This window comes from Podarcis filfolensis, assembly GCF_964270895.1.
Source record: "Podarcis filfolensis genome assembly, chromosome: 5".
In the NCBI taxonomy this organism is placed as follows: Eukaryota; Metazoa; Chordata; class Lepidosauria; order Squamata; family Lacertidae; genus Podarcis; species Podarcis filfolensis.
Window position 1 is genome coordinate 30,282,879 of NC_139608.1, and position 27,367 is coordinate 30,310,245.

At 45.4% G+C, this 27,367-nt stretch overlaps 1 protein-coding gene and 1 long non-coding RNA gene across 4 annotated transcripts in view; one reads left to right on the forward strand and one right to left on the reverse strand.

Moving 5' to 3' along the window:
• LOC310762666 lies at nt 1–27,169 on the reverse strand. Its single transcript, XR_014548123.1, has 4 exons — nt 27,042–27,169; nt 26,587–26,644; nt 13,642–13,804; nt 1–176 (listed from the first exon to the last, which is right to left on the reverse strand). It is a non-coding gene; the product is annotated as an uncharacterized lncRNA (long non-coding RNA).
• PAX3 (paired box 3) overlaps nt 24,108–27,367 on the forward strand; it is a 104,413-nt gene continuing 101,153 nt past the window's right edge. Inside the window, exons 1-2 of one of the 3 annotated variants that reach the window (XM_083613844.1) lie at nt 24,108–24,898; nt 27,113–27,348. In XM_083613844.1, the coding sequence (XP_083469970.1) occupies nt 24,814–24,898; nt 27,113–27,348 (321 nt within the window). In that variant the 5' untranslated portion in view covers nt 24,108–24,813. The remainder of the gene's footprint in view (nt 24,899–27,112; nt 27,349–27,367) is intronic. The other 2 variants (XM_083613843.1, XM_083613842.1) reach the window with 2 other exon arrangements.

The following is a 27,367-nucleotide window of genomic DNA, read 5'->3' on the forward strand; positions in this document are numbered from 1 at the left end:
TGCCAGCCACATCAATGCTTAACACAGTAGATGGATTGTATCACATTTATTACACCTGTGCGCTGCCAGCTAATGTTGATGACCTTAGTCCAGTGCTCTACAATGGAGATCATAGGCGACATGATGGTTGATAGTAAAAATTGCTTCTATCTAGATCTGGTAAATAGTCTGTGGGTCTGAAAATGTAGAGGTATTAAAGATGATCTTCTGACAGAAGGAACAGAATTCCTGAAACTCAAACAGAATGCTTGCTTTCACCAAACAAAAGACTCCTGAGCTAGGGACTCCCTTTCTGCAGTAAACTGAGAGGTGATTGTCTTCTACTGGGATTTAAAAATCACAAATGGGAGCCAAGCTGATGGAATCAGCTCAAGAAGCAGAAAGTCCGGCAGCCGTGTAGATTACACAGTTAATCCTCTAAAAATATGCTCTGTCCTTTTAAAGACAGAAGGGGCAGAGGGGGGTGAAATTGTGACCCCTCTTGAGGTCAAAGGGAATTTGTGATTGACTTGGATGGGGCCAAGATTTCACGCTTTCTCTCCAGCAGAAAATTCATATAGTTCTCCCAACAAAGTACTGTTATTGTAGTACTACTGCCCTGCTAGTAGTTTCCCTACCAGAAGTAACCTAAATAATTTATTTTCTCATACTGTAGGATTAAACTCAGTTTTTTAAAATGTAGTTTCCATAAAGTTTCATGAGGCTTCCTTCTCAGTAGTGGAATGCCAAGCATCTATTTTCCTCTTGAGATGAAGCATTACAATGTATACAGAAAAACTTTGCTGCTCCAAAGCACATGACGTCACTCCAAAACAAACCCAAGGGAGGATACTGTGCTTAAAAGTGAATGCGAGAAGAACGTGCAGTTCCACGCCAGTCAAAGTATTACTTGGTACTGAGTGATAATGTGATACCCATGATAAATTGAACAGTAAAATAACCAACCCACCAAGTAGATTGGAGGGGATCCAAATGACCCACTGTTGTAATTTCTGGCTTCTACTTTCTTATGTTTCTAATTGCAAGAGGCAACATCAAGATTTTGTTGCTTTTCTTCAGCACACATTAAAAAAAATCATTTATTCTAATACTATGTGAAATTAGATGTTAATTTGCTGGATTAAAAAAGTAACTGATTAGTTGTGGTACAATGGGTCAGTGCATCTGGCTGTTAATCATAAATGCATAGTCCCCATTTTACTTAAGGGAAGAGTTATTGGGTCGAAGCCCGTTAACAACCCCAAGATCTCACTTGGAAACAATCCAAATGGAATCAATGGAGCTTCAAAGTCAGTGGATGTGCAAGTCAGTCCTGGGCATCTTTAATTAACTTTTTTGTCTGCTGCTTCACATTTAAAAAAAAAATCTCTTAAGTGGGTTACAAAGTCCTAAAAATACTTTATTTATTATTGCATCTCTATCTCATCTTTTCTTCCAAGGAGCTCGAGGTGGTATACGTGGCTCTGTATTTGCCTCAAAATAACCCTGTGAAGTAGATTAGGCTGACCCAAGAGCTGAACTTCATGGTTGAGTGGGGACTTGAATCCAGTTCTGCTTCGTCCTAGCCCAAACCCCAACCACTACACCTCAAATAAACATCACAAGTAAAAATCAAATTTTAAAAGAGAACAATTTTTAAAAGAGATGCACAGATATCTCTTAAATATGAAACAGAAACGATAATAATAATATATTATTATACAAGGTGTGACCAGAAAGTTTGGTGAATGGTCACAGAAATCGGACAGCGAGAAATATTTGAACATACAATCAGCATCGGAAACCCATGAAAAGCTCACAATTGTGTACGGAGATGAAGTTGTAAGTTGAAAGACAGTGTATGCGTGGTTTAAGCATTTCCGTGAAGGGCAGCAAACCATCAAAAATAGCCCTTGGTCTGGCAGACCGTCAACGAACCAAATGGCGGCAAATGTTGACAGAGTTTGTGAGCTATTGATGTGGGATCATCATTTGTCCGTCCAAATGATGGCAGAAGAATTGCATATTCTGCATGAAATCGTTACTGAGCTTACTGAGTTGCCCCATCCTTCATATTCACCCAATCTGGCCCTGCTGGATTTCTTTCTTTTTCCAAAACTGAAATCTTTACTGAAAGATCACAGATTTTCTAACATTTTACATGTCCAAGCTGCTGTGACGAGGGAACTGAAAGCAGTCCGAAAAGAGGACGTTTCCAGAAGTTTCCAACAGTTCTACGAACGTTATCAATGGTGCATTGTATCAGAGGGGGGCCTACTTTGAAGGCCTGTAAGGTATGTAATTTCGAATATTACTCACTGTCCGGTTTATGTGACCATTCACCGAACTTTCAGGTCACACCTTGTATAATCACTATAATAACTACTAGCAGATCCAAAATACTTTGGGGTGTGAAACACAGAGCAGTCAAATACAACATTCCTAGAGTGGACATAAAAGGGGGTGTCTGGACCAGCCAGTCAGAACTTCCTGTTTGCTCCTGGGCTCGGACAGATGTCCTCTACATGTAACCAGAGGTGGGCGTGACCTCACCAGTGCAGGTAACAAAATAGCACAGGGGAGGCAGCCATCTCTCTCTCTCTGACTCCATTCCTTGAAGAAGCAACATCTCCTTAGCCTGAGATGCTCTCAGCCAAGAGAGGACAAAGGAACTACAGCCATTCCTCAGGTTAAATATGCTTCAGGTTGAGCGTTTTCAAGTTACGCTCCCTGGCGACCCGGAAGTAATGGAGCGTGTTACTTCTGCGTTTCGCTGCTTGCGCATGCACAGGCGCTCAAAATGACATCACGCGCATGTGCGGAAGTGGCAAAACGTGACCCATGCACGCGCAGATGTGTGTTATGTTCTACTTAGGATGCGAACAGTGCTCCGGAACGGATCCTGTTCGCATCCAGAGGTACCACTGTATCTGCTTATGGGATAGATTCCACGTTTATATATTTTGTAACCTAAGTCTGCCTTCTGGGATCCTTCTGTGAAGAGAATGTGAGTAAACTATTTTATATACTTTTACACAAGACTGTGTCGTGTCTATTCTTTTAAGAGGGAATAAAGGGGAATTACCAGGTAACTTATTTTAGAGGCTTATGCAAGCCTGGCAAAGATGTTATCCGCTGTGCAATTTTTAAAAAGGGGAATGTTACTCTGCAAAATTATAGAACTTGTTATCACAAGTTGGGAAGGTTATAATTAAACAATATATCCTCTCCTGCCTCCCTGAACATTCCCACAAATACAACAGACACAACCAGCTCTACCCACCAAGTATACAAGCATGTATTTATGTACAGCACCCTCACTTCTGTTGCTATCCTTTCCTAAATTAAGCTCCCACCAAAAGGTGAGGTCAAATGACCTCACCACCCTTCCTGGAGCTCTCTTCTTTTTCCAGGCAGCACGCAGAATCTTCCCACCTCCACCCCCGCACCCATAAAGGCAACACACCAAGTAAGGGATGTGCAGCCTTTGCACTCAGTGTAGCCAAAAAGGATAAGTTTGTAAATGGAAAGTTTTCCCAGCAAGCCTCTCTCTGTCTTTTTACCCAGCAGTAAATCCCACCCAATTCAGTGAACTTTACGAAAGAAAGAAAACTCCCCATGGAAATAAAATGAGCTGATTCCACATTACGCACGCCATGGAAGTTCAGAGACTTCCTTTTAAGTATTTTGCATGAGGAGGAAGGCAGCCCTCAGATGTTTACATGAGGAAGTGTGACACCTTGCGCAATTCTGAGATCCTGTGCACACGACAGCTGCCATTCTGCACACTTACCAGGGAACCCTTGAATCCCAACTTGGGAGGAAGGCTGGATGTAAATATAGTAAATAAATGTCGTAGAATCATAGAGTTAGAAGGCAGCACAAGGGTACTCTAGTCCAACCTGCTACAATGCAGGAATCTTTTGCTCATTGTGGGGCTCGAACCCATGGCCCTGAGATTAAGAGTCTCATGCTCTACTGACTAATAATAATAATAATAATAATAATAATAATAATAGGGCTTCCTTCTGAGTAGAGATTATAGAGTGTGGTGGAGTCTCCTTCTTTGGAGGTCTTTAAGCAGAGGCTTGACAACCATATGTCAGGAGTGCTCTGATGGTGTTTCCTGCTTGGCAGGGGGTTGGACTCGATGGCCCTAGTGGTCTCTTCCAACTCTATGATTCTATGATTCTATGATTCTATGATTCTATAGGACTGCTTTGCTACTTCTACCCAGGAAGAAACCATTATAAACCAGCATAAATAGTATAAATATTCCCAGTGGTTTCTCTGAGAATAAAGTTAGGATTCTTGCTCATATATGGGATCTCTCTCTCTCTCTCTCTCTCTCTCTCTCTCTCTCTCTCTCTCTCTCTCTCTCTCTCTCATTTCTTGCTGAAAGAATGGGCAAAAGAGGTTTAAGAACAAGATGGTCCTATTGATTTGGAAGCAAGGCATCCTCAGAAAAAAGGGGGGAAGGAGGGGGTGCATTTTGAGGAGGCTTTCTTCCAATGTATCCATTTGTGTTTTTTATTATTTTGGTTTTTTTTTATGTGTAGCATTTATTTGAATAGCCCCCCTTCCCCCCAACAGGAGGAGGAAGAGAAGGACTATTTTAGGGATCCTCGCCAGCATTCACGTCACCATCGTCTGATTCTGCCCCAGTCGGAATGATATTTGTAGAGACCCCCACAATTTCATCTCTGCGCTGTAATTTAATATTAAGACACTGTTAGGAAGTAAAAAACAAAAACTTTCAAACATTATAGCCAACCATGCCACGTTTGCCTATGATTTCGTTAGCCGTTCCTTAGAGCTTCCTTGACGGTGAGCTGTTGTTTGATGCGGCCAGACTGCATGCTCTTCATGCCGTCAGTAGCCTTAGGAATTTCAGCAGGAGTTGGGGGAGCCAATTCAACTTTAGCATAGTACCAAAAGTGGCTAGGCGAGGTTTTGAATAAGTAATAGCAGCAGAGACAAGCTTGGGCCCTTTGGTGGTGATGGCCGTCACCAGCTTCTGCGCCTTCCCAAAAGCAAGCGAAGGACGGAGGAGGACTGGAGAGGAGGAGGAACCCAATGTATCCATTTGTGGTGTGACCAAACACAGTTTGTTTTTCTTCTGGTCGGCCCGTTGTGTTCCTTTTGTGATTTATTCTTTATTTTGGTTGCCCGCTGCGGTCTCGCTGCCTTTCTGCGAGAGACTAAAATAAACATTTTGAATTGGTTTGTGATTTCAGGTCGTGACCCCACTCCGAGATTCCACACCAGCCCGCCTTGGCGCTTCCATGCAGCTAGTCGGCGCTCCGCCCAGCAAACCAAACACCCATTCATAAACAGACCAGGTTCTTCAGCCCTGAGACAACGCCGGAGATAAGCCACACCGGCAGCGGCTACTGTTCTTGGGCTGGCCTCGCTTCTCGCACGGATCTCACTGCACCGAGGCTGCTCGAAGAAGGGCAGGAGGCGTATCTGGTCCCTCGCAGCGGCAGCGAGGACATCACAGGCAGTAGCTGATTTAGTTCCGCGGATTGAAACAAACAAACAGGCAGACACAAAACCCAAAGGCAGAGCCTTTGGCTGGACCAGGGTGGATGTCAGCTTTGGCGTTACACAGAGCTCTTCTTCAGGCAGAGGAGTTCAAAGCAAAGCACATTAGAGGTGGATGAGGATAGGCAACATTTTGCTAACACCCTGCCTCCTAAGAGGGTTAACTGGGAAGTAAATTCAGTCAGCCTATCTCGCAATTAAATAGCGCAGGGTCACTGACGCAGAGGAAAACATTGCGCGGCACTAATGCAAAGCAAATCGAAGAGATATGCTTTAAAACACATCCACTTTAAAAGTATTCAAAAAACTTCGACGCAGTACTGACTCACGCTGCCTTTGTGTACCGTTTGCTAGCTTAACTTTTGGTGGCTTACCACAGACCGTCCTAGTCACGCGGACGGTAAGGTATGACTGCAACATCAAGTGATGTCTTGCAGGTGTGGCAGATTCGTTTTCCTCCTAGAATTCCTTTTCCATCTAGAATAGTGCTCCAAATCCACTGATTGTCATCTGACTTTCGGACCTTAGGTCTTTAGCAGCCTTTGGTTTTGTGCTTTTCAACTTCAAGTTCGCCTGTTTCCTAACCACTCCTTAAGGCATCCAAGCAGAAGTTTGCTTAATGGCCCTGTTAATGTGGAATTTGTTGAAATATTTATATTGCTTACGAAGTTATTTGCAGTTTTTAATGGGAGTGTAAGAGTGCCAACCTTTTCTTTGCAGGACTCTGCTTCATAAGTTATAAAAAATGTATTCTTAAAACATATGGTTACACAAGCAGTGCCTTATATGAGCCCTTTGTGGCCAATTGCCCTCTGATCTGCCTCCCAGAGAGTGGTTCGCAAGTGTTAAAATGTGAGACTCAAACCTTTCCAACTTCAGTTAAAAGTGTCAACATGGCATTATAATATGTCAACGAAACAAAAAGTTGTAAGGGGTATTACCACACCAGTTAAGGATTAAAAGCAGCCATTATTTTGGATGTGCTTCTAAAGCCCATAATCCACTTGCACAGGCTTTGTGACCACAGGCTGGGAAATACAGATCTAGAACACCACAGACAGAGGTTTCCCTAGATATTGGGAATCATAGGTGGGGAGAGCCCTGTTTCACTCATGGGCTTCCTGTGGGAACGTTCAGGGAGGCAGGAGAGGATATATTATTTAATTATATCCTTCCCAACTTGTGTTAACAAGTTCTACAATTTAGCAGAGTAACATTCCTCTTTTTAAACTTGTACAGTGGATAACGTCTTTGCCAGGCTTGTATAAGCCTCTAAAATAAGTTTCCTGATAATTCCCCTTTATTCCCTCATAAAACTATTAGACACTTGCATAAAAGTATAAAAGAGTTTACTCACACACATTCTGTTCACAGATGGATCCCAGAAGGCAGACTTAAGTTACAAAATACATACACCTGGAATCTATCCCGTAAGTCTAGTAGACCCAATCTGAGTCTCACAAGTTGCTTAGTTTTTTGTTGTTGTATGAATTTCAAGAATCCCAAAGCTTGAGATTCAATAAAACACAGGTGTTATAGAGTTGAAGTGTTGTGCTAAATTGGCTCTTCTGCTGTGGCAAATGTAATCCCCCCCTTTTTTTGACAGAGGTCAAGACCTGAGAAGAATAACAATGAGTTCACGTAAGTACTTCAGTGGATAACAAAAATGCAAACACACGGGGGAAATGTGGCAATCTGCCGTGGAACAACCCCCTTGAAGACAACAACAGCGGTTAATCAGACCTTGTTGCTGGTTGCAAAGGGGCCCCCATAACAGTTCAAGCTTCAGGGTCCCCAAAATGTAGGTCCATCAGTGCACAAGCATCTGGCTGGGCATTGTGAGAACAGGATGGTGGACCAGATGGATCTTTGACCTGATCCAGAAAGAGACTTCTTACTCTATAATGTAACAGGGCAGGGAAGACCAAACTTATGCACACATATATATACTTACCCCACAGGCACTTTCATTCTACTTCACTCATCATTCACACACTTGCACACTCATCAGCACACAAAAATACACACATGCAGCGCACATGTACAGCACAGTCTCTGGCTTATTTATTTATTGTGTTTATATCCCACCTTTGTTCCAAGAAGCTCAAGATGGAGTCCATTGTTCATCCCCTCCTTATTTATTTCCCACAACAACCCTGTAAAAAAAAAAAAGTCCAGTAGCATCTTAGAGACTAAGTTTGTTCTGGGTAGAAGCTGTGAGGTAGGTTAGGCTGAGAGGCAGTGACTGGCCCAAGGTTGCCCAGGGAGCTTCATGGCTGAGAGGGGATTCCGACAACCCTGGTCTCCCAGATCCTAGGAGATCTACTTACCCCTAGATGGACATTATGCTGCTCACCAGCGCCAGGTGAAGAGCCTGCTGGATCATACCAATGGCCCAGCTAGCCCAACCTGTGGGAAACTTGCAAGTAGAATCCGAGCAGAACAGCACTCTCCCCTCCTTCGGTTACCAGGAAGTGGTATTCAGAAGCATTACAGTGGTACCTCGGGTTACAGACGCTTCAGGTTACATACACTTCAGGTTACAAACTCCGCTAACCCAGAAATAGTACCTTGGGTTAAGAAATTTGCTTCAGGATGAGAACAGAAATCGTGCAGCAGTGGCACGGCAGCAGCTTGCAGGTGTTCTGGGATCCATCACTGCCACAGGAAGCACCACAACCAGCATGGCTAATACAGTGGTACCTCGGGTTAAGTACTTAATTCGTTCCAGAGGTCCGTACTTAACCTGAAACTGTTCTTAACCTGAAGCACCACTTTAGCTAATGGGGCCTCCTGCTGCTGCTGCGCCGCCACCACTAGATTTCTGTTCTCATCCTGAAGCAAAGTTCTTAACCCGAGGTACTATTTCTGGGTTAGCAGAGTCTGTAACCTGAAGCATATGTAACCTGAAGCGTCTGTAACCCGAGGTAGCACTGTACTGTCTTCCACCATGAATGCAGAGCATAGCCATCAATAGCCGCCTCCTCCAAGAATGTCTAAACCTCTTCTAAAGGTCCAAACCTCTTCTAAAGCCATCCAGGCCACCACTACCTTCTGTGGAAGTGAGTTCGTAGTTTAACTCTGCGTTCCCTGAAGCTCTTTCTTTTCTCTGTCCCGACTCTTCCAACATTCCGCTGCATTGAATGACTACGAGTTCTAGAGAGGGAGTAAAACATTTTGCTGTCCTCTTTCTTCATGCCATGCATGATTTTATAAATACAGTCCGGTTGCCTAATTAAAACCCCGAATCTCCCCCATAGTTCGCAGAAACCCTGCACGGCATTTTATCCCACTTAGCGTTGCCTACAGACGACCTCTATTTCCTCGCGTCCCGCGCTCCCCTTTTCAAGACCAGCCTCTCCTAGGAATCGAACCAATATTCCGCAGCGCTTCCTAGCCTGGATCTGCTTCAGGCATGATCCATTTTTCAAAGTGTGTCTGTATAGGAAAGCTATTTCTATAAACTGTTTTCACCGGGTTGTTTTTACTGTGTGTTTTATTTACGGATTTATTTACGGATGTTACTATTTTAACGGCCGTGGCACTGTTTTCTATATTTCGCCAACGGCATAGGTCGCTCATTTTGTCATGAAGCGGCCAATCCATCCATCAATAAAATCCAGCCTCCTTTCCCTTTTCGCCTTGGAGCTGATGAGAGGGAAAGCGAGATAGGGGAGAGATTCTTTGGCAATTCTTTTGCAACACATCTGGCTCCCCAATTGTGTCTCCGCTTGATTTCTTCGCTGATGATGGGATCCCGGAAGGCTCTTCACCCTTGAGCGCACCTGCCTTGTCCATAGCCCGCGAGCAGCAAGGAAAGCCCAGCTAACCTCCTCTGTCTCTCTCTTATGACCAAGATGCTTCGGTTCCTAAGTTCTTCAGCAGCAGCAGCAGCAGCGAAGGCGGTCCTTCGAGGGAGCCCTGCGAAAGTGTGTCAGGGCCATAAAAGCGCGGGGCGCAAGCTTCAAAGGGCCCCCTGGCGACTTCCCAACCTTTATTTATGTGGCTATTAATGCAATCTCCATCGCGCAGATATACATCTTTATCCTTTCAACTGATATGCTGGGAATCAATTAGATATGCAGATTACATTTCATAAGATCCCAAATGTTAATCTTCCCCCCACTTTTTTCTCTCTAGGTCCTGACTGTTAATTTTCCCCCCTTTCTTTCGCCATCTCATATTATGTTTCGGCAGTCGAGGGAGGTGAAAGGAACCCTCCGAACAATTAATCTTCGGGCTACTTGATTGAGAAGGACTTTTTTTAAAAAAAGGCAAAAGGCAGGGGGAGAGGAAGGCTGGCTCCTCTCTCTTGGGGAGGGGGTGTCACATTTACTCGGGACGGGGAAACAGGGAGGGGAAGCGGGTTGCCTCTTAACCAGCCGGCGGCAGAGGGAAGGGCTGCGCGCTTTATGGGAGTCTATCCAGGAGAGTTTGGAATTCCAGCCCAATGGGTCGTGTTTTGTTGACGTCCACTCCGGTCCCATGCAACGGGCCTCGGAGTTCGGCAGGATTTATCCCTAAGTATTTAGATTTCGGCCTTGGAAACATTTTCCTTCAAGCACACCAGGATTCTCTCTCTCTCTCTCTCTCTCTCTCTCTCTCTCTCTCTCTCTCTCTCTCTCTCTCACACACACACACACACACACAACCCTGTACGTGTTGCTTATTTAGTTCTATAGCTATTTCTATACCGCTTTCTCATTATGAAAAGTCATGGCCACCTACAGTAAAGGCATTTAAATAGCATAATATCCAGAATAAATGACCAGCAACGATTCCAATTCATTTTCTCAAAAATGCTTGGATTTCAGTGGGGACAGTGTTCGCAGTGGTCTGGCCAGTGTATAAGGGAGACCTTCAGGTGACCTGGTCCTAGGCATTTAGGATGTTCACAGTAATATCTGGAAGCTTAGCTTGGTAATGTATTGGCAGCCAGTCCAGTATTTGTGTTTGTGTACACGCACACAAACACACGCACTCTTTCTCACCTTTGAGACACCGAAACTCCAGGCGAGCATACTTGGTTGTTAAGCATTTTCCACCGAAACAAAGATGAGAGTTTCCCATTTAATGGCGCGTGCAGACCTATACATTGTTACCTAAGACTGAGTTCTCTTGAACTCAAAGAAAGCAACTGTAGCCTAGTTCGTCCATTTAAAGAAACAAACCCTCCAAAATACCTGGAAAAACATCACTCAAAAATCTGTCCTTTACAGTAGTACCTCGGGTTAAGTACTTAATTCGTTCCGGAGGTCCGTACTTAACCTGAAACTGTTCTTAGCCCGAAGCACCACTTTAGCTAATGGGGCCTCCCGCTGCTGCTGCCGCGCCGCCGCCGCACGATTTCTGTTCTCATCCTGAAGCAAAGTTCGTAACCCGAGGTACTATTTCTGGATTCTGTAACCTGAAGGGTATGTAACCCGAAGTCACACACTTGTTGCAAGCTTTTGAGTATTTAAGGCTCTTACCGAAATCATTTAGACAGAAACACGTTAAAAACTTACCAAACACTTCCCTTCCCGCCCCCAACGGGTTTCTTGGATTAAAAAAAATTCGAGCGATCAGGAAAGTTTTTCAGCTTTTAGATTTCTGTGGCGTCAGTTTTCTTGCGTTTTCTGCCTGTTGTGGAACTTGCAAGTGAAACCGGATCCTATCTGTGTATGTTTGCTGGGAAGAAAGTTTCACTGAGTTCAGTAAGGCTTGCTCCTAAAGGGGGTGCATAGGATTGAAGTCATGCAGCCTAATCATCATCACCATCATCATCATCATCATCATCATCATCATCATCATCATCATCACCATCATCCCTTCTACACACTTGCCTCAAGGATATGTACCACGGCGATATACAATAAAAACAGAAAAAGTTTAAAACACAAAACAGCCGTTATATTTAATACAGAACCAAAGTAATACAAATTAGACACTCCTGGAAAAGACTCATTTATCCAGCTGTCTTCAATTCTTCAATTGTTTCCGCAAAGTGAAGATAGCGGCCATTGGGCGCCTGTCATATTTGAACAGGAACATACTACTCCACGGAACAGGGACAGCCACACTAAAAGTCCCGCTCCGAGTTACTGTGGACTTCTGACATCTTTGCAACCTTTCAGGAGGAAGTTTCACACAGCGCTCTACTGAATATTTAAGAGATTATGCATGTTTCCTCGGAAATAAGTCCCACTGAAATCAATGAGATTTATCCCGTTATAAGTAAGGATATGCTGCAGCTTTAGACAGCAATTCCATGCATATTTAAGGGAAAGTGTGCCTAGTTTATTCTATTTTCTAGAATAATTCAGGCTGTGCACAGGTACGGACCTGCGCGAAGTCTGTCCCGCATCAAAGAGCCTTTCTGTGTTTATTTTTTAAACAGTGACTGCAGATCTGTTCCTACTGCAACCAACAATTAAAATTACCATTTACCAGTCCTTTGGGATTGCACGTGGCCAGGGATTGCTTTATAAAGTTTCCTCTTGTTGTAAAACCTACGTTTATAGAATGACTGTCCGCTGTCCTTGGAGGAAAGGTGCCCCCAACAGCCCAGACTGCAAATCTTTGTACACTTAAGAGTAAGCGCTGTTGAACTGGGATGCAAGGATACTCAGATCTCATATATACACCCGTGTAAGAGTGCTTGGGGATTTCTAACCTACCATTCCGATCCTTGGACCGCAGGCCCCCTTTATTTCAATAGAACATGCGCCCTCAAGTGCGTTTTGGGAAGCGAGCTGACGAAAGCATCGCACCAAAAGAACACATTCTCGGAAGGGAATCCCAATAAATCCGTGAGGTGTGTGTATTATCTTTGCCCTCAACCAGAGCCAGGCGAATGAGATCTGATATGTTGGGTATAACTGGAGTGATGGGTTCGATTGCTGGGGAAGATCGTCTCATTATGAAGAACGTAGGGAATTTATTATCTGGGCGCTGCAGGACGTGGCGAGGTTTGTCCCTCGGTGGCGCTTGATCGCGGCAAACGATCCAAGGACCGCTGCTCAAAAACCTAGTGCAGGGCCGGCCTGACGAATTTCCTGCTGCTTTTCCAAGCGAGGTTCCCTTTGAGGAGAGATGGTGCCACTTGACCGGAGTCATAAAAATGCCGCTAGCCTGGTGAGCGTCGGTTGGCTGTGGAAATTGACTTCGCTTGGAAACAGAGGGGTACCCTAAGACCGCTGCGCTCGTTTTATAGTCCGCTAATCATTACTTTCTGCAGAGAGGGGTCCATTTATCTCTCTCTCCCGCCCCCGCCTCACCCAATCCTGAAAAGGAATTTTTATTTGCAGGCTAAAGCCCAGATTCCAATGCATATGCTCCACGGAGAGTAGTAATGATTTACGCACAGCTACATAATAATTACGTGATAAAACTAAGAGAGGGTAGCTGATCCCCCACCCCCGTGAAGCTTGCTTTTCACACTGCCCTAAGGACGTTTACTCAGGATTCCCCGCTATGCATTTCAGTGAGTTTATATATTTGGGGCTGAGATATTAACGTAAGGCTGCAACCTTATACACATTTACCAGGCATTAAGTCCAACTGAACTCAGTTTATGAGCGAATATTCTGAGGGTTACGCGGGTGGAATCTCAACAAGTGCCATAAGCTCAGACGTCTTAAATTGGCAATTGTCTCACTGATTTCAGACCAGGATATAATGTGAAAAACTGAACTGTGAAGCCTGAGCTTATGCCTAACTTGATGGAAGTAATTTCCACGGTGTTCAATACACACGCCCCCAAGTTAGTCTGCGTAGAATGGCAGACTTAGTCCCTAGCTGTATATTTAGGGTCTGCTGTTTTCTGCTAGTTGTGGATTTCCCCCTTCTGATTCCTTGCAAAAACTGTAATAAATAAAGAGAGGACATGCAGCTCTAGTGACAGTGCACTGCAAATATATTTGTGTGCATAGGATAGTCCTGTGCAAACTAATTCACACAAGCTTATGTATAAGGCCTGTTATATGCAGACTTACTTCCGAGTAAACATGGGTAGAATTGGACAGCTTGCATTTCTTCAGCTCTTTTGCTCACAAGAGGTAAATCTGCAATCCATGCACATTTACTTTGGAGTAAACTCCACTCAATTAAGGTTGTAATCTTATACTCACTTACCTGGGAGTAAGTCCCATTGAAGCCCGTGAGGCTTAACTTCCATGTTTAAGAATAAGTTGTAAGTGGGACTTTTTTTAAAGTAAAGCTTGCATGGAACATCTTGAACATCTCATTGAACTCAGCGAAACTTTCGCATTTAATATCAGTTTGTAAACATATTTACCTGTGGAAGAAAACCAAAGAGTAGTAGATCCAATTAAATGGCATTAGTGTCAATGGAATTAACTTTCTAAGGCTGACTTTCCACCTAATAAATATGCATAGGGCTTGAGCTGTTAGTGGTGGATCTATCTGGGAGTTAGACATGGTCAAATCTTGTTTGGAAGTCCTGTCCTAAAAATATTGCCTGGAAGTTTGTCCCGTTGAAATCAGTGAGCGTTACTTCCTCCAGATAAGATGTTTAATACAAAAGAGGACGCCGAATTTAGGATCAGCTTCCCAACTGCTCGATTGTTTTCCTGTTCACAGCTTCAGCCTCAGTGCTTGCAGATAACTGGGTGGCAGTGGTGGAGAGATTCCAAACCCTTGCCCCAATCCCAAACACTTTAACTTGGAAATTAAATACCTATTGAGTCCAGTGGAACTGACTTCAAAGCGCGGGAGATTCATGCAATTTGCTGGGAGTCAAAAGTTAAACCTGCGTCTCAATTCCCACTACTGTTTACGACGCCGAAGTGTTTGGGGCGTGCAAATCTAAGCAATGTGGCAGGGAAATCAAACTCTGTGGGACTGTTAGCTCCACGCAAACTTGCCGAGGATCGCTCGGCTGCCTGAGAACGTTTAACCTGCAGATGGATCCAGGGTGTGATTTCTCAGAAGTCCAACATTCCAATCAAAAGTCAAGTCCAGCTTATTCCAATGCAATGAGACTTACTTCCCAGGAGGCTTGTACAGGATCCCTGTATAGAAACAGGACCAAAAGGTTTACATCTACTTAGCCCACCTTTAACCGGTTAATGGGGATGGTTGTGCTTCTTCAAACACATAAATAAACGAAAATACGAAATCATTAGGATGTGACCCTAAATACACAAAGGAGTAAGCCCCATTGATCTCAATGGGACTTGCTTCCAAGTAAGCACTGATAGGGTTGGCAAATGTAGTTCCCCACCCTGCCGCCACGGGCATTTCTTTCTAAAGTTCCTATTTCCTAACTTGAGGCAACTGGATTCAGAGAAGCCTATGCTTCCTTAGGTAAAGGTAAAGGGACCCCTGACCATTAGGTCCAGTCGCGGAGGACTCTTGCACTTTGACGTGCTTTCGAACTGCTAGATTGGCAGGAGCAGGGACCCGAGCAACGGGAGCTCACCCCGTCGCGGGGATTCGAACCGCCAACTTTCTGATCGGCAAGCCCTAGGCTCTGTGGTTTAACCCACAGCGCCACCAGCGTCCCCTATGTTTCCTTAGCTGGGTCCATTTGTTTGCACTGAAAACACCCACTTTTTTCGCTCAAATCGCAGCGTTAATTTCCTCTAGACGTTACACTTTCATTTGGGAGGCAGGAGCGACGTTTTCCTACCTACTCAGGAAGCCAACGAAGTGAAGGCAAGCGCCGAACCAAAATAGCTTTAGCCAGCGCACGAAGCAATGCACCCACGTGCACCCCAAGAGCTGCATGTCTGGGGGGCGGCGGAATCCCCATCAGCAACTATTACTTTCAAAATAAACAAATTACTTTTAAAAGGTACTTTGCATGCCCCGCTTTCCATTCAGTCTGCCGTGAATCTATATCGTGGGATAAAAGCAGGAAATAAAAGGAGAGAGAAAAATGAGTGAGTCGCTCAAAAAGAAACACCCACAAAAACAAACCAACACCCACCACGCTAAACGGTCCGCTAAACTACAACCAGTAATAACTAAGACTGAACTGAAATTGTGTGCTTACGATCCAGCTAAAGCTAAGCTTCGAAAACTAAACGGGGGAGAGAAAAGACTTTCTAGGTGCATGTCTAACTCTCCATTGAAATCAACATAAATTGAAAGTTCTTGACTTGGGCTATATCGTTTTCTGCGTGAGTTGTGCAATAAAGAGAGGCACGTTTCAGAATCGTGCTCTTCTCTTATAAAACTGCCTGGTCCATAAGGGAATCTTTCGCAGGACCAGCCACGCCAAATCTTTCTTTCTTCTTTGCAATCTAAAGCCTAAACGCAGCTACCCGGAAACAAGATTCCCTTAATTTTGAGGGGTGGGGATCTTACTTCCAAGTTAGCAACTGGAATTATTCTTTGCAAAAACTTACAGATGTTCCAAAGGTTAGGAGGCGGGAGGTGATTTGGCAGGTTATTCTTGTCCCGAACAGCTTAGAAGTTCCTTTATGCTAGACTTATATTTTTTTATTAAAGAAAAATCATGAGAAACAGGAATACGAAAGCTTTCTACTGTATTTGAGAGAGGGTGGGAAGCCTGCTAAATAGCATAATTGATATTTTTCCTTCCAACAGGGGAGAAACATACTAATGTTACCGTCCATAAATAATTGCCTGGGTGTTGTTAATAGCTCTAATTTTCCCTGCCCATTTGATGTGCTGCAGGTTTAATATTGAGCACTTACTAATCCAATTAAAAGTGCACCTGGCCTGGAAGAGCTCTATAATTAGCAGGAGCATTTTTAGCTATTTCCACTGGAAAGGCGTGAAATCCTCTCCGCTGGGCTAATATGGGGGTCCAGGCATTCGTGGCTAATCGTTCGCCTGGAATGTGAACAAGTTCCCGGGCAGGGGAAGAAGTTGAGCGACTTTTGTCTCCTCTTGGGAAATGAAAAGCCATAGGCCCAAGGGGGGCGGCCCTTTCTTCGCTCAAATAGCCGGGACGGGACGGGATCGGGTCCCCAGGATCTTGCTGGTGGCTTGGGGGCGGGGGAGAGAGAAGAAGATTTTTACGCACAGCAGGGGTAGCCAGAGCCATTCATGCCAAAGTGCACGGAGAATTCCAATGGAACGCCGGAGGGCCCGATTCAGCCAATGGGAGCCTTTCGAACGTCCCGAGGACTCCCTCCCGCACCGCGCTTCCTTGGTGTGATTGTTTTATTCGTTCACATTTTTTTGTTTAGGCAGCAGAAGCCTAAATAGAATGATATTTGCTTTTGGGGGCGGCCATAATTTCTCAGAGGTCTCGCGTTTTCATTCACAATATTATACCAAAGACTCACCACAGATAGCCAATAACACACACAGAGAGACGATTCTTGGCATTTTTTCTCTGCAGAATGATGCTACATGTGTTTGTTCTCCTTTTCCTCCCAACCCTCCCCTCCGGGTTTCGCAAACTTTCTGGTTGGTGGGGCAATTCTGAATCCCCATGAAATGAAACCCTTTCTTTGTGTCCCGTGAAAGGAACGTCTGGTTGTGTAAGACAAGCATAGTCGACAATTTGCCATGCACGGCCCTGGGAGGACGGGTCCACTTTGTCCGATGGGAAACTCGCGAAGGGATGTCTCCATCTAGCCGGTAGCCGGCCTCGTTTGGAAAACGTGAATAATTGTCCGGTCAGCCGTTCGTAGGACCACGAGACCATAGCCTTGCCAGGCTTCTTTTCACTTTGAGAAAGGGGAAGAGCCGAGCTGTTTATCTGGGATGCAGTCCTCGCATCATTAAAGGCAATGATAGAATTCCTATGACTGCATTGATTCTGGACTCCACCCAGAGTTCTTGATAATTAGATCACCGTAAGATTGTGCACAACAGACCTTCAGAAATTCAGATCTTATCCGTCCTGTCGTGAGCCTCCTCGGAAGGAAATTATCTGAAGGTTTCAGCCATACTTCTTGTTCAGAGTTTATGTCAGGGTTGATACCTCAGAAGTGAAGCCTTTGGTTATTTGCAAATGATCTGCAACTACAATCTGGCTGGTTGTACATATTCTGAACTTGCTAATTTATGGGGAGAAGCACTTAAATTAGCGACCTGTCCCCGGAGGAGATGGCCTTTACTGTTTTGGGGAAGATTATTAACCCTCTTCAGGCGTTATGCTGATAGTGGCGGCACCAGGAAATGAAAATCAGAGGTGGGGGGGGGGACCATAGCTGTCAACTTTTTCCATTTTTTGCGAGGAATCCTATTCGGAATAAGGGAATTTCCCTTTAAAAAAGGGAAACGTTGACAGCTATGAGGTGGACAGCAAAGTCAAAGTGTATTTCTAGGTGGGCGAGTAAGAAAAACAGCAGCACATGTTAATAACAAGAGTTCAGAAATGGAGCGGGGCACGTGTTGGGGGGGAGGGGCTGTCTGCTGACATTGAATGTGAACACGCGATGAGAGGGGATGGGAGGGTTCGGCGCGAGTAGACCCTTCTGCTAGCGTCCACTCAGAGCGCGTAAACGTCTGAAAGGCGGCAGGGAAACCACGCGATCGAGAACCCTCCATATAGCGTGGAAGCCTGCGCAAGGTCTTACGCCCTGGCGCGTGAATAGAAGCGCCCACACGTCTCGAGGGAGGATGCCTCAGAACCGGATCCAGAGAAGTGGAAGCCTGTGCTTGCGGAGGCTCCTTGTCTCCGAGTACACGTGGAGAGAAATTGTTCTAGAGGCCACGCCTCCACCCTCGCCTTATTTTATGTAAAGCGCTTTCAGATTTTGATGATTAAGCAGTATATAAATCCTGATAATTCCCCCTCAGCATATAGTTTGAAAAGGACTTCTGCAGGTATAAAATAGCTACAGTAAATAATAAAATCAGTACAATAATAAAATCAGTACACTTGAATTTCACTTTCACCCGTGTTAGCTCTGAGATAAGCTTCACTGGCGTTCCAGAAAGACTGCTTTTAGGCTTGCAGCCCTACGTCCCAGTGACTTTAGCAGGGGAGAGAATTAAGCGCCTGCTTAACTCTCTCGTCCATTAAAGTCCACGGGGCTTCAAGGTCCTTCAAGGTGGCCGAACTGCGCCCGCCTTCATTAGACGGGAGCTGCAATTCCCCATACAGATCATGAGGACCTGTTGCATGTCCATCTTAAAATCCAGCTTTGCCGCACAGATGCCCGGGCCTTTTCTCTTTATATACCTACCGAATACAATCCTGAGCTTCTTGTAACAAACGGAAGGCCACTTGGAAAACGAGGCTTGAATTCCTGCATGCTGAGCTATAAAACTGCATGGAGACCTGCCGGAGACCGGCGCCCCCCTCTCCATTTTTTTGCGCTCGGAGGGGCCTGAAGGGCAATAATGTTCCAATTAGAAACTGCAGCTCCAGCCAAGCTCTGCTCTATGGAGCTATTCAGCAGCGTCGCGTTGCGCCTGGCACTGCTGGCGCGATCGTGGGGGAAGATATCTTAATGTTAGTGGTGGGGAGGGAGACCCGGCGGATTCAAGCGGGACGCAACAACAGCACAGGATCCCCGGAGCTGGCGGACGGCCCACAGTGGGCTTGGGGGTGGGAGACGAAGGGTTGAGAGGCCGGTGGCCCACAGCGTGGCTCAGTGGCCACAGGCTCGGACCCAAGTGAAAGGGAGGCGGCGGTGAGAGTGAGCAATGCAGAGAGGACACTGTTGGGCAATCCGGTTTGAAGCCTGTTCCAGGCGTCGCGGCTTTCCTTGTGTGTAAATCCCTTTGGACTGGAAATGGGGCTAGGATCCAAGAAAGTGTTACTGGGACCTGCACTCCGCACCTAACGCACCGGGAAACATATCCCAGTATAAGGAGCGTCTCCACCCCCATCGTTCAGCCCGGACACTGAGGGCTCAGAGGGCCTTCTGGCGGTTCCCTCCCTGCAAGAAGTTTGGTTAAAAGGAACCAAGCAGAGAGCCTTCTTGGTAGTGGCGCCAGCCCTGTAGAACGCCGTCCCATCAGATGTCAAGGAAATACAGAACTATCTGACTTTTAGAAGACATCTGAAGGCAACCCTGTTTAGGGAAGTTTTTAATGTTTGATGTTGTATTGTGTTTTTTAATATTATGTTGGGAGCCGCCCAGAGTGGCTGGGGAAACCCAACCAGCTGAGCGGGATATAATTTATTATTATTATTATTATTATTATTATTATTATTATTATTATTTGAAAGGCTGGCCACTTCGAGGATGGGGCGAGTCTCTTTTTGTTGCCCATATGGTAGGACCAGAGTCCATGTGTTCTTCTAAGGAGAAGAAAGTTGTTGTTTTTCACTCACGCACAGGGAGGAACTTCCTGAGAGCTGTTCTGTGATGGAAGGGATTGCCTTGGAAGGTTCTGGATCCTTCTTCCTCAGATGTTTTTAAGCAGAGGCAGAAGAGGTGACTTTCAGGCAATGGGTTAGGCTAGAAGGTCTTTGAGGTCCCTTCCCACTATATGCTTCTGTGATTTCAGTGGAATCTACTTCCACTCAACAATGATTAAGATCGCATCCTGGAACATGGATATTCTGCCCGTTTCCAAGCACGTTGATTCAGAAATCATTTCCTTAATATTAATGGTAAATAGGCACAGGAACCTTATAATGCAATTCTAGGCATATTTACTCAAAAGCAGGTCCCACGCCGTTCAGTAGATCTTCCTTCCTGGTAAATATGCATAGGATTGCAGTCTGCCAGCAGTCTTATGCAAGAGCATGTCCTGTTGAGTTCACTGAGCCTTACTCGCAGGTAAGTAAGTGTGTACAGGGTGATTTAAACCTTCAATGTGCTTTGAATTGGGCCTCTTCAATATAGTAAGAACCAACAACAGGATTGCAACCTTGCTTTATGGTACAGTGGAATATTCCGGAAGCTTCCAATTAAATGTGTTTCGGAGAGGGGTAGGATCCAAAATTGCATTCTGGAGCAGGGTTCATTTGGCCTGGGGCTTCACTGCAATAGAAGGGACACTTTCATTTTATGTCTAAGTTTTGGTCATAACTTTCTAGAAAAGCATACGCCCGAGCTGCCCAATTCTACGGTTCACGCGTTTGAATTTCAGTGTTCTTTTAAGGCCAATGCAGACTTTCTTCCGACCTGTGCTTTGGGCCTGTAGGCTGGAGGGGGGATGAGCACTTCTGGGAGCTAATTAAAGAACAGAGGTCACAACAACCCACCGGGAGATTCTCATCCACGAGCCCCAAAAGAAATAATGGACCTTGCGCAAGAGCACTAGCAGGTCGTATTCATTTCAATGCCAGAGGGTGGGGAGTTAGGCAGGATCGCTTCCCGAAGCACTGTGTCCAAACCGGAACCAGCTTAGTTTGGCTTTTAAGGGGCAGCCAAATTTGGTTCAGAGTTGGTTTTGCACAGGCAAAGTAAGGTGGCCTGGCAATATGACTCCCTTTCATTATCTCTGCAGGATCAATTGTGATGAGCTTATGTTATACACGCAGACAACCCCCCCCACACACACACACACCAGGCGAATAATATAGATCTCGGCGTTGGGAGCAATGAGATGTCATTAGGGCGGAACTAATAGTAAATTAAAACAATTTTCTTTTTAAAACGGTGGAAGACAGAGAAACAATGTACCGCACTTCCAGCTTTTCAGGCTTTCCGATGCAACTAAATTGCAAGTAAATCAATGGGGATTTCGTGTCACGTAAATAGTTGAGGATCAAGATGGAGAGCTGACGATTTACTTTCAAGTAAACAGCTGAGGATGGAGAGTTGACGAATCTGTTGACGAGTCTATATATGCTAGGTATATAACACGCGCTCTTGTTCCATTCCTTTAACGCCCGTCTGATTTCTGCGCACTTCAGGCTGAAACGCAGGCAACAATCTATGCACTCTTACTGGGGAGTAAGTCTCATTTAATTCAGCAAGACTTCCTTCCGACTAAACATCAGTAGAATCCCGGCTGCATATTGATCTGTATCAATCGGGAATCGTAAAACAAAACAAAACAAAAAACACTTTGGGAGTTCTGTTGACTCCAATAGGACTACTCTGAATCAAATCAGTTAATAATTGCTGCCATTTAGAGTTCGTATAGTGCAATCCTCCCCCCCAAAAAAAATGTTCATAGGTGTAGTAATTACCCTGTGTGCGCGCCCATGTGGTTGAGCGGGTTAAAAAATAAAACGACATCACACCCATGGAAAGGAAGATGATTTTCCTTTAGTCACGGTGTTGACGAAGAACACGGAAATAATGTATGCGCAGTGGAGGATCACTGGGGCTTATAAACACCTAGGAGTAAGTCCCAGGTGCGTCCCTTGGCCCCCTGGGGCTTACTTCTGAGTAGACATAGATAAGATTTCACTGTAAGGCTGCACTCCTATGCACACTTTATGAGGTGTAAGTCGCAGTGGAGTTACACCTCTAGGACTGTGCTATTAATTCAGCAGCTCTGAAATCAATGTTTGGCATCCACCCTGATCTTAAACGCAATTCGGTTCGATGGAAACTGCTTCCAAACAAACAATGTGCCTCAATTCAGTTCACATCTATTCACTATCCTGGCGCTTCAAGATCTGTTGCCTGGGCCCTTCAAGCAATACGGTTCTCACATGTTCAGTCAGTCGCTTTCAAATGCCGTGGCAAAAACAGGAGGGCTCGAGTAAAACTTGGGGATTTTCAGAAAAGGCTAGAGGCGTGTTTTTCGAAACTTAATAAAAAGCGACCTTTGCAAACCAATGTTGCGCGCAGGTAGGTTGGAAAATTCGAAGTATTTTGTGAAGCAACAATTCTTCTACCATGGCGTATTACCCAGATCCGGTTAGTTCCCCCGACTGCCCTAGGGTGCCTGTGGAAGAACAAGGCGCAGGCACTTCCATCCTAAATGCGCTACTTGGGAGTAAAGGCCATGCTTGGATTGGGTCTACTCTCAGGCCATGATATGTGGACGACAGCAAAAATAACGGCAGGTTTTATTTCTTTTTCAACTTTTGTAAAAAATATATTTAGGGGCACATTTTCCTTACTTTTCATTACCTTTCAGGGCCTGGTTAGCGCTTTGTAACGTACAAAAGCCACACATCAATACAGTGTTCTACGAATGCGTCCCTCTTAAAAGTGGCTAATAATCTGCTGTACCTTTATCTATTTACGAATTCTGTGATTTTGAGAGGCACCGGTCGGGAGACTTCTAACTAGGAAAGCAAAATATTTTTAAGGCAATATAAACGCGCGCACCCGCGAGCGCACCCACCCATATAATAATGACTAGACTCACATTGCATTGGCTTCAGTACTTTGAAAAAACCCCCACCGTACACTGGACTCCTTTTGCACATGGACTCCTTTTAAGTTATCACTGGGGGAGGAACTGACCCGCCTTTTAAAGACTTCTACCAGCTTTTACTTTATTCTATACTTACGGGTAACTTTTCATTGTATGACTGGAAGAAAACCAGGCACACATTGTTCGCCCCTCTGAAATTATAAAATGTATCATAAGTTGAGAAGTAGGGTGGGGAGGGACTTGAAGCCTAAAACTCATTGTTTCCTTTATTTCAAAGGGGGGGGAAACCTGAACGATTCTCATCCTTTTGATTGATTAAGGTCTTGAATAACTTGAGGCTTGAGAGTGACAGTTACTGAATAGACTATTGCAAATAAAAAAAGCCCTGTGGAAAGCCGGGCTGGCACTTCAGAGTGCAAAGGAGGCGAGTTTGCTGGCACTTACTAAGTTATAAATAAAAGGACATGCACAATAGTACCTTCTTTAAAGACAGACAGTCTTTACAACACTCCTGGCGTCATATCCTGCTGTGGTCACTTCAGCTCCTAGTCAGTCTTTTCTCTCCCTCTTTCTTTTTCCTTTTTTTTCTTTTTTTTAAAAAAACCCTTCCCCTCCCCCAGCAGTTTAGTTTCAATGCTATAATAAATTCCTGGGAAGATCTGCTTCTTAGCAAAGTTCACTTTGGCAAACGTATATAGGAATGTGCAATATATATATGTGTGTGTGTGTGTGTATATATACAGCACACGGCCCCGTAAATATGGACAAAGACCGACTCCTACCTATCTTTCCAGTTTTTAAAAGCAAGAATCCGTTTGGGGGGATCTATAAAGATTCCTGTTGCCGCCGTCGCTGTCTTGGTTTTTGTTTTGTTTTTAAAAATACGATTGCACCAAAAGCTGGGTTTCCACTCCCTCTAAATGCTGCTTTGAAAAGTTTGAAAACAGAAGGGAGGGGGTTGAGTGGGGGCTAAGCGAGCGAGCGAGCGAGCGAGAGAGAGAGAGAGAGAGAGAGTTTTGCTGGATGCCAGACACACGCCCAGGGGAATCTAGTCTGGAGTTTGAAAGGACAAAGGATAGTCTCGAGAGAAACGCTGGAGTTTCTCTTGAGTTTCCCTGCGTACAGCTGCGCATTTACAACCTCTCCGCAGAAGAAAGAAAAGGTGGCCCAGAAAGAGAGAGGCAGAGAGGCAGAGAAAGACACTGACTTCAAGCCATGCAAGAGGTTGGCTACTTCCTCATTGTAATCTCTCGCACAGTGGCATTGTGCCAAGAGGAGTTGTAAAAAAAAAAAGGAGAAAAAAGGAAGGGACCGTCCTTCCCCCCACCTTCTCCTCCTCCTCCTCCCTCCTCCGCCGCTTCCCTCCCCTGCTCCTCTTGCATTTTCTCCTGTCCAGCCATTCTCTGAAAGAAAAGGCACTTCATCAAGGGAAGAGAGAGGCAAATCCCGGGTCACCCTCCTAAGCCGGAGCCCTTCGATTGTCAGGAGGAGAAGAGAAAGTTGGCGCTGTCGTCCAATCAGCTCGTGTCTTCTCCAGACGGGACAGTCTCCAGGCTGGCCAATCGCGGCGCAGAGATCCTAAGGAAGCTTGGGGTGAAAGAACTAATAAATACTCCGGAGCGGAGCTTCCTTTCACTTCGTATCAACAACAGGAAGAAATCATTCCTGCCACTCAAGCCCAGTTCGTAGCAAAGTGAGCTCATCCCACGGCAGGGACCAGGCACCTCGCGGCTTCCTCGGCAGCCTTTTTCTCCGGGCAAAACTTTTCCCACCTCCTTTTCCTTGCTCACTCTCTCTTTCCCTCGCTCTCACTTTCTCTCTCGGCCACATTTTTGACTCGAGATACCACGTTTGATTGAGAAACAGACCAGGGACAACGACCCCCCTTCCCCCCTTCCCATAGCTTTATCCCTTCCCCCTTTTGTCCTTCCTCTCCTTTTTATTAATATCTTTTTTAACAACAACAAAACAACAACAACAACAACAACAACAACTCCTCTACTCGATTCATTCTCTGCGGATCTTTTCCCAGAGCTGATCTGCGTTTGCCCTTTCCTCTTAACCTCCGCCATACCTGGATATAATACGTTGAAAGAGAGTCAAGCTGCCTTCAAAATGACAAGTCTGGGTGGAGCTGTCCCAAGGATGATGCGACCAGCTCCCGGACAGAATTATCCTCGCAGCGGGTTCCCATTAGAAGGTAAGACCGTGGAGCAGGAAAATGGGATGTTGGGGTGGGGTGGGGGTGGGGAGGAGGGGGTGAGGGAAATCTGTGGCCTGCTTTGGTGCCAATGAGGCCGAATTGGGCATGCCTGGCTGTGGACCTGAACTCCTGAGTTCGTGGAGTTGCGGAAAAACAAGTTGATGTGCACACGCTTAAAAAGGAGCGGGTCGTGAGCAAGAGAGAAGGTTTCAGCTGCCATTGTAGGCACGCTTCCTTGGAAGTAAGTGCCAGCGAAATTAACAGGGATTCCTTTCCAAGGAGACTGGATTGGAGCGTAGCCTAGTTTCAACAGCATGGAAAAGCGCAGACAGGAATGTTCCCCTTTTTCGACACACCCACGAATTATACGCATTACTTTTTCGTCAACTTTTTAAAAATTTTGGGAGGGAAAGGAGAGAAGATAGGAGAAAAAACAGGAAGGTCACTGGAGAAGGAGAGGCAGCGCAGATTCCAAACGAGTTTATTTCCCTCTTTGCTTTTCATGTCGGTTTCACTTGGAGGGTGGAATTGTCACCTGGCTGGTAAGCGTTGTAGGTGAGCGAGTCACTAAACCTGGTCGCAGTGTCAAAGCAGGAGGACACCCCAAATTTCTAACTCCGCCAGAAACTCCCTTGCATAAGGGAAGTTTACAGGACTTTCGTCCGGCTTTGCCTTGCTTGCTTTATGGTGGTAATGCCACCATAAAACTAGCAATTCCAACGACTACTGTTTAGGGACAGTAATAGGTAGAAAAACGCCTTAAGTGCTGTCAAGCAACTCAGCTCAAACTCTCACTTTCGTGCATGTGGGCACACACCCGCGCAACACACAGCAGGGTTCGTGTGGACTTTCTCAATTTGTCCAAAACATGTCATGAAACTCCCTTCCATTAATTGAATCTTAAGAGCTTTCCAACTAGGATTTCATTATTAAATGTGGGGGACTTTTCTGTTCCCTCTTGCAAGAGAGACTGAAAACAGGTGGGATCTTTTCCTAGCCTGTTGATTTTCGTATAATCAGCTCAGACAGGACCCAAGGAAGTTGGCAACTCTTCTGCGAGTTTATGAAAACGTTAAAGGTGGTTAAAGCAAGCGATGAAACAATACTGTACAAATTGTTTCAGGGCGAAACGAGTCAGTGTGATCTGGAGAAGGGATGCACAAACAGGTGGGCAAGAAAGCGAACTAATCGGAAACAAGCAAACAAATAAACAAAACACCAAACGTCTTTCAAAATCGGGTTTTCGTGTGACTCTTAATATTAACATTTCTATTCCTCTCCCAAATGCATGGTACCTACCATTTCCCTTCCAAAACTGCCCCGACATATGAAACGCAAACAGTATAAGTAAATATTAAAGTTGTGTGTGTGTGTGTGGGGGGGTTATTTTAGAAAAAGTCTGTGTTTATTCAAAATGGGGCAGATTGTCACATTCTAGCAGACTTCAGGAGACCCGTGGTCAAATGTCTACGATGCTTAGATTCTTCCTACAGTGAGAAGCAGGAGCACCAGTTGCAGAAAAGTTGCTGTTACTTATATTTACCCTCTTTTCTGGATCTTTTTGAATCATAAATTGCTCCTTTTGAGGGGGGAATTGGGGATACTCCGATTACTTAGAGCACTTGTCAACACTGTATGTTTTCCTTCCGAGGAAAAGAAAGAGCGATTTAAAAGAAGGAAAATACCTGCGGTAGCCAAAGACTTCAAAACGCCAACCGCGGCTTGTCTTAGGGAGTTTTCAACCTAGGAATAAATATTTATTGAGCTGATACCCAAAGCACTTTTTCTCGGAAGAAAATTCAGTGGAAGCCGACCGAGAATAAATATAACCTTCGCGGTTCGGTTTTTAAAACAGATCAAAATGCCCACTTCGCCCAGAACCATATATCTCTTACAGATATAAGAAAGTCCACAGTTTTGCCACGGCTTAGCCTCTGTTTGCTACGACGGAGACAGCAAACGGTATCAGGGAGTAACTAACTCGTTTGTTAACCAATCCTGAACACGTGCGCGAAAAGTTCCAAGCGAAAGTGTTTCAGGATCCGTGTGCCAGGCTCAAACGATGCCACCAAATCGCAAGGGAGAGGGGAAGCTGCCTGGAACGCGCGTCTTTGTGTGTCGTGTGTAACTGTCGCTGTACCTTGCGTGTACATGAGGTAGGCCGCTCGGATACCGAAGGAGCCCTCTCTTCTTTGTCCCCCTTCTGTCCAGTGTCGACTCCGCTGGGCCAAGGCCGAGTCAACCAGCTCGGGGGCGTCTTCATCAACGGCCGGCCTCTGCCCAACCACATCCGCCACAAGATCGTGGAGATGGCTCACCACGGGATCAGGCCGTGCGTCATCTCTCGCCAGCTGCGAGTCTCGCACGGCTGCGTCTCCAAGATCCTCTGCAGGTACCAGGAGACCGGCTCCATCCGGCCGGGGGCAATCGGAGGCAGCAAACCCAAGGTGAGGAAGGCGCAGCGCC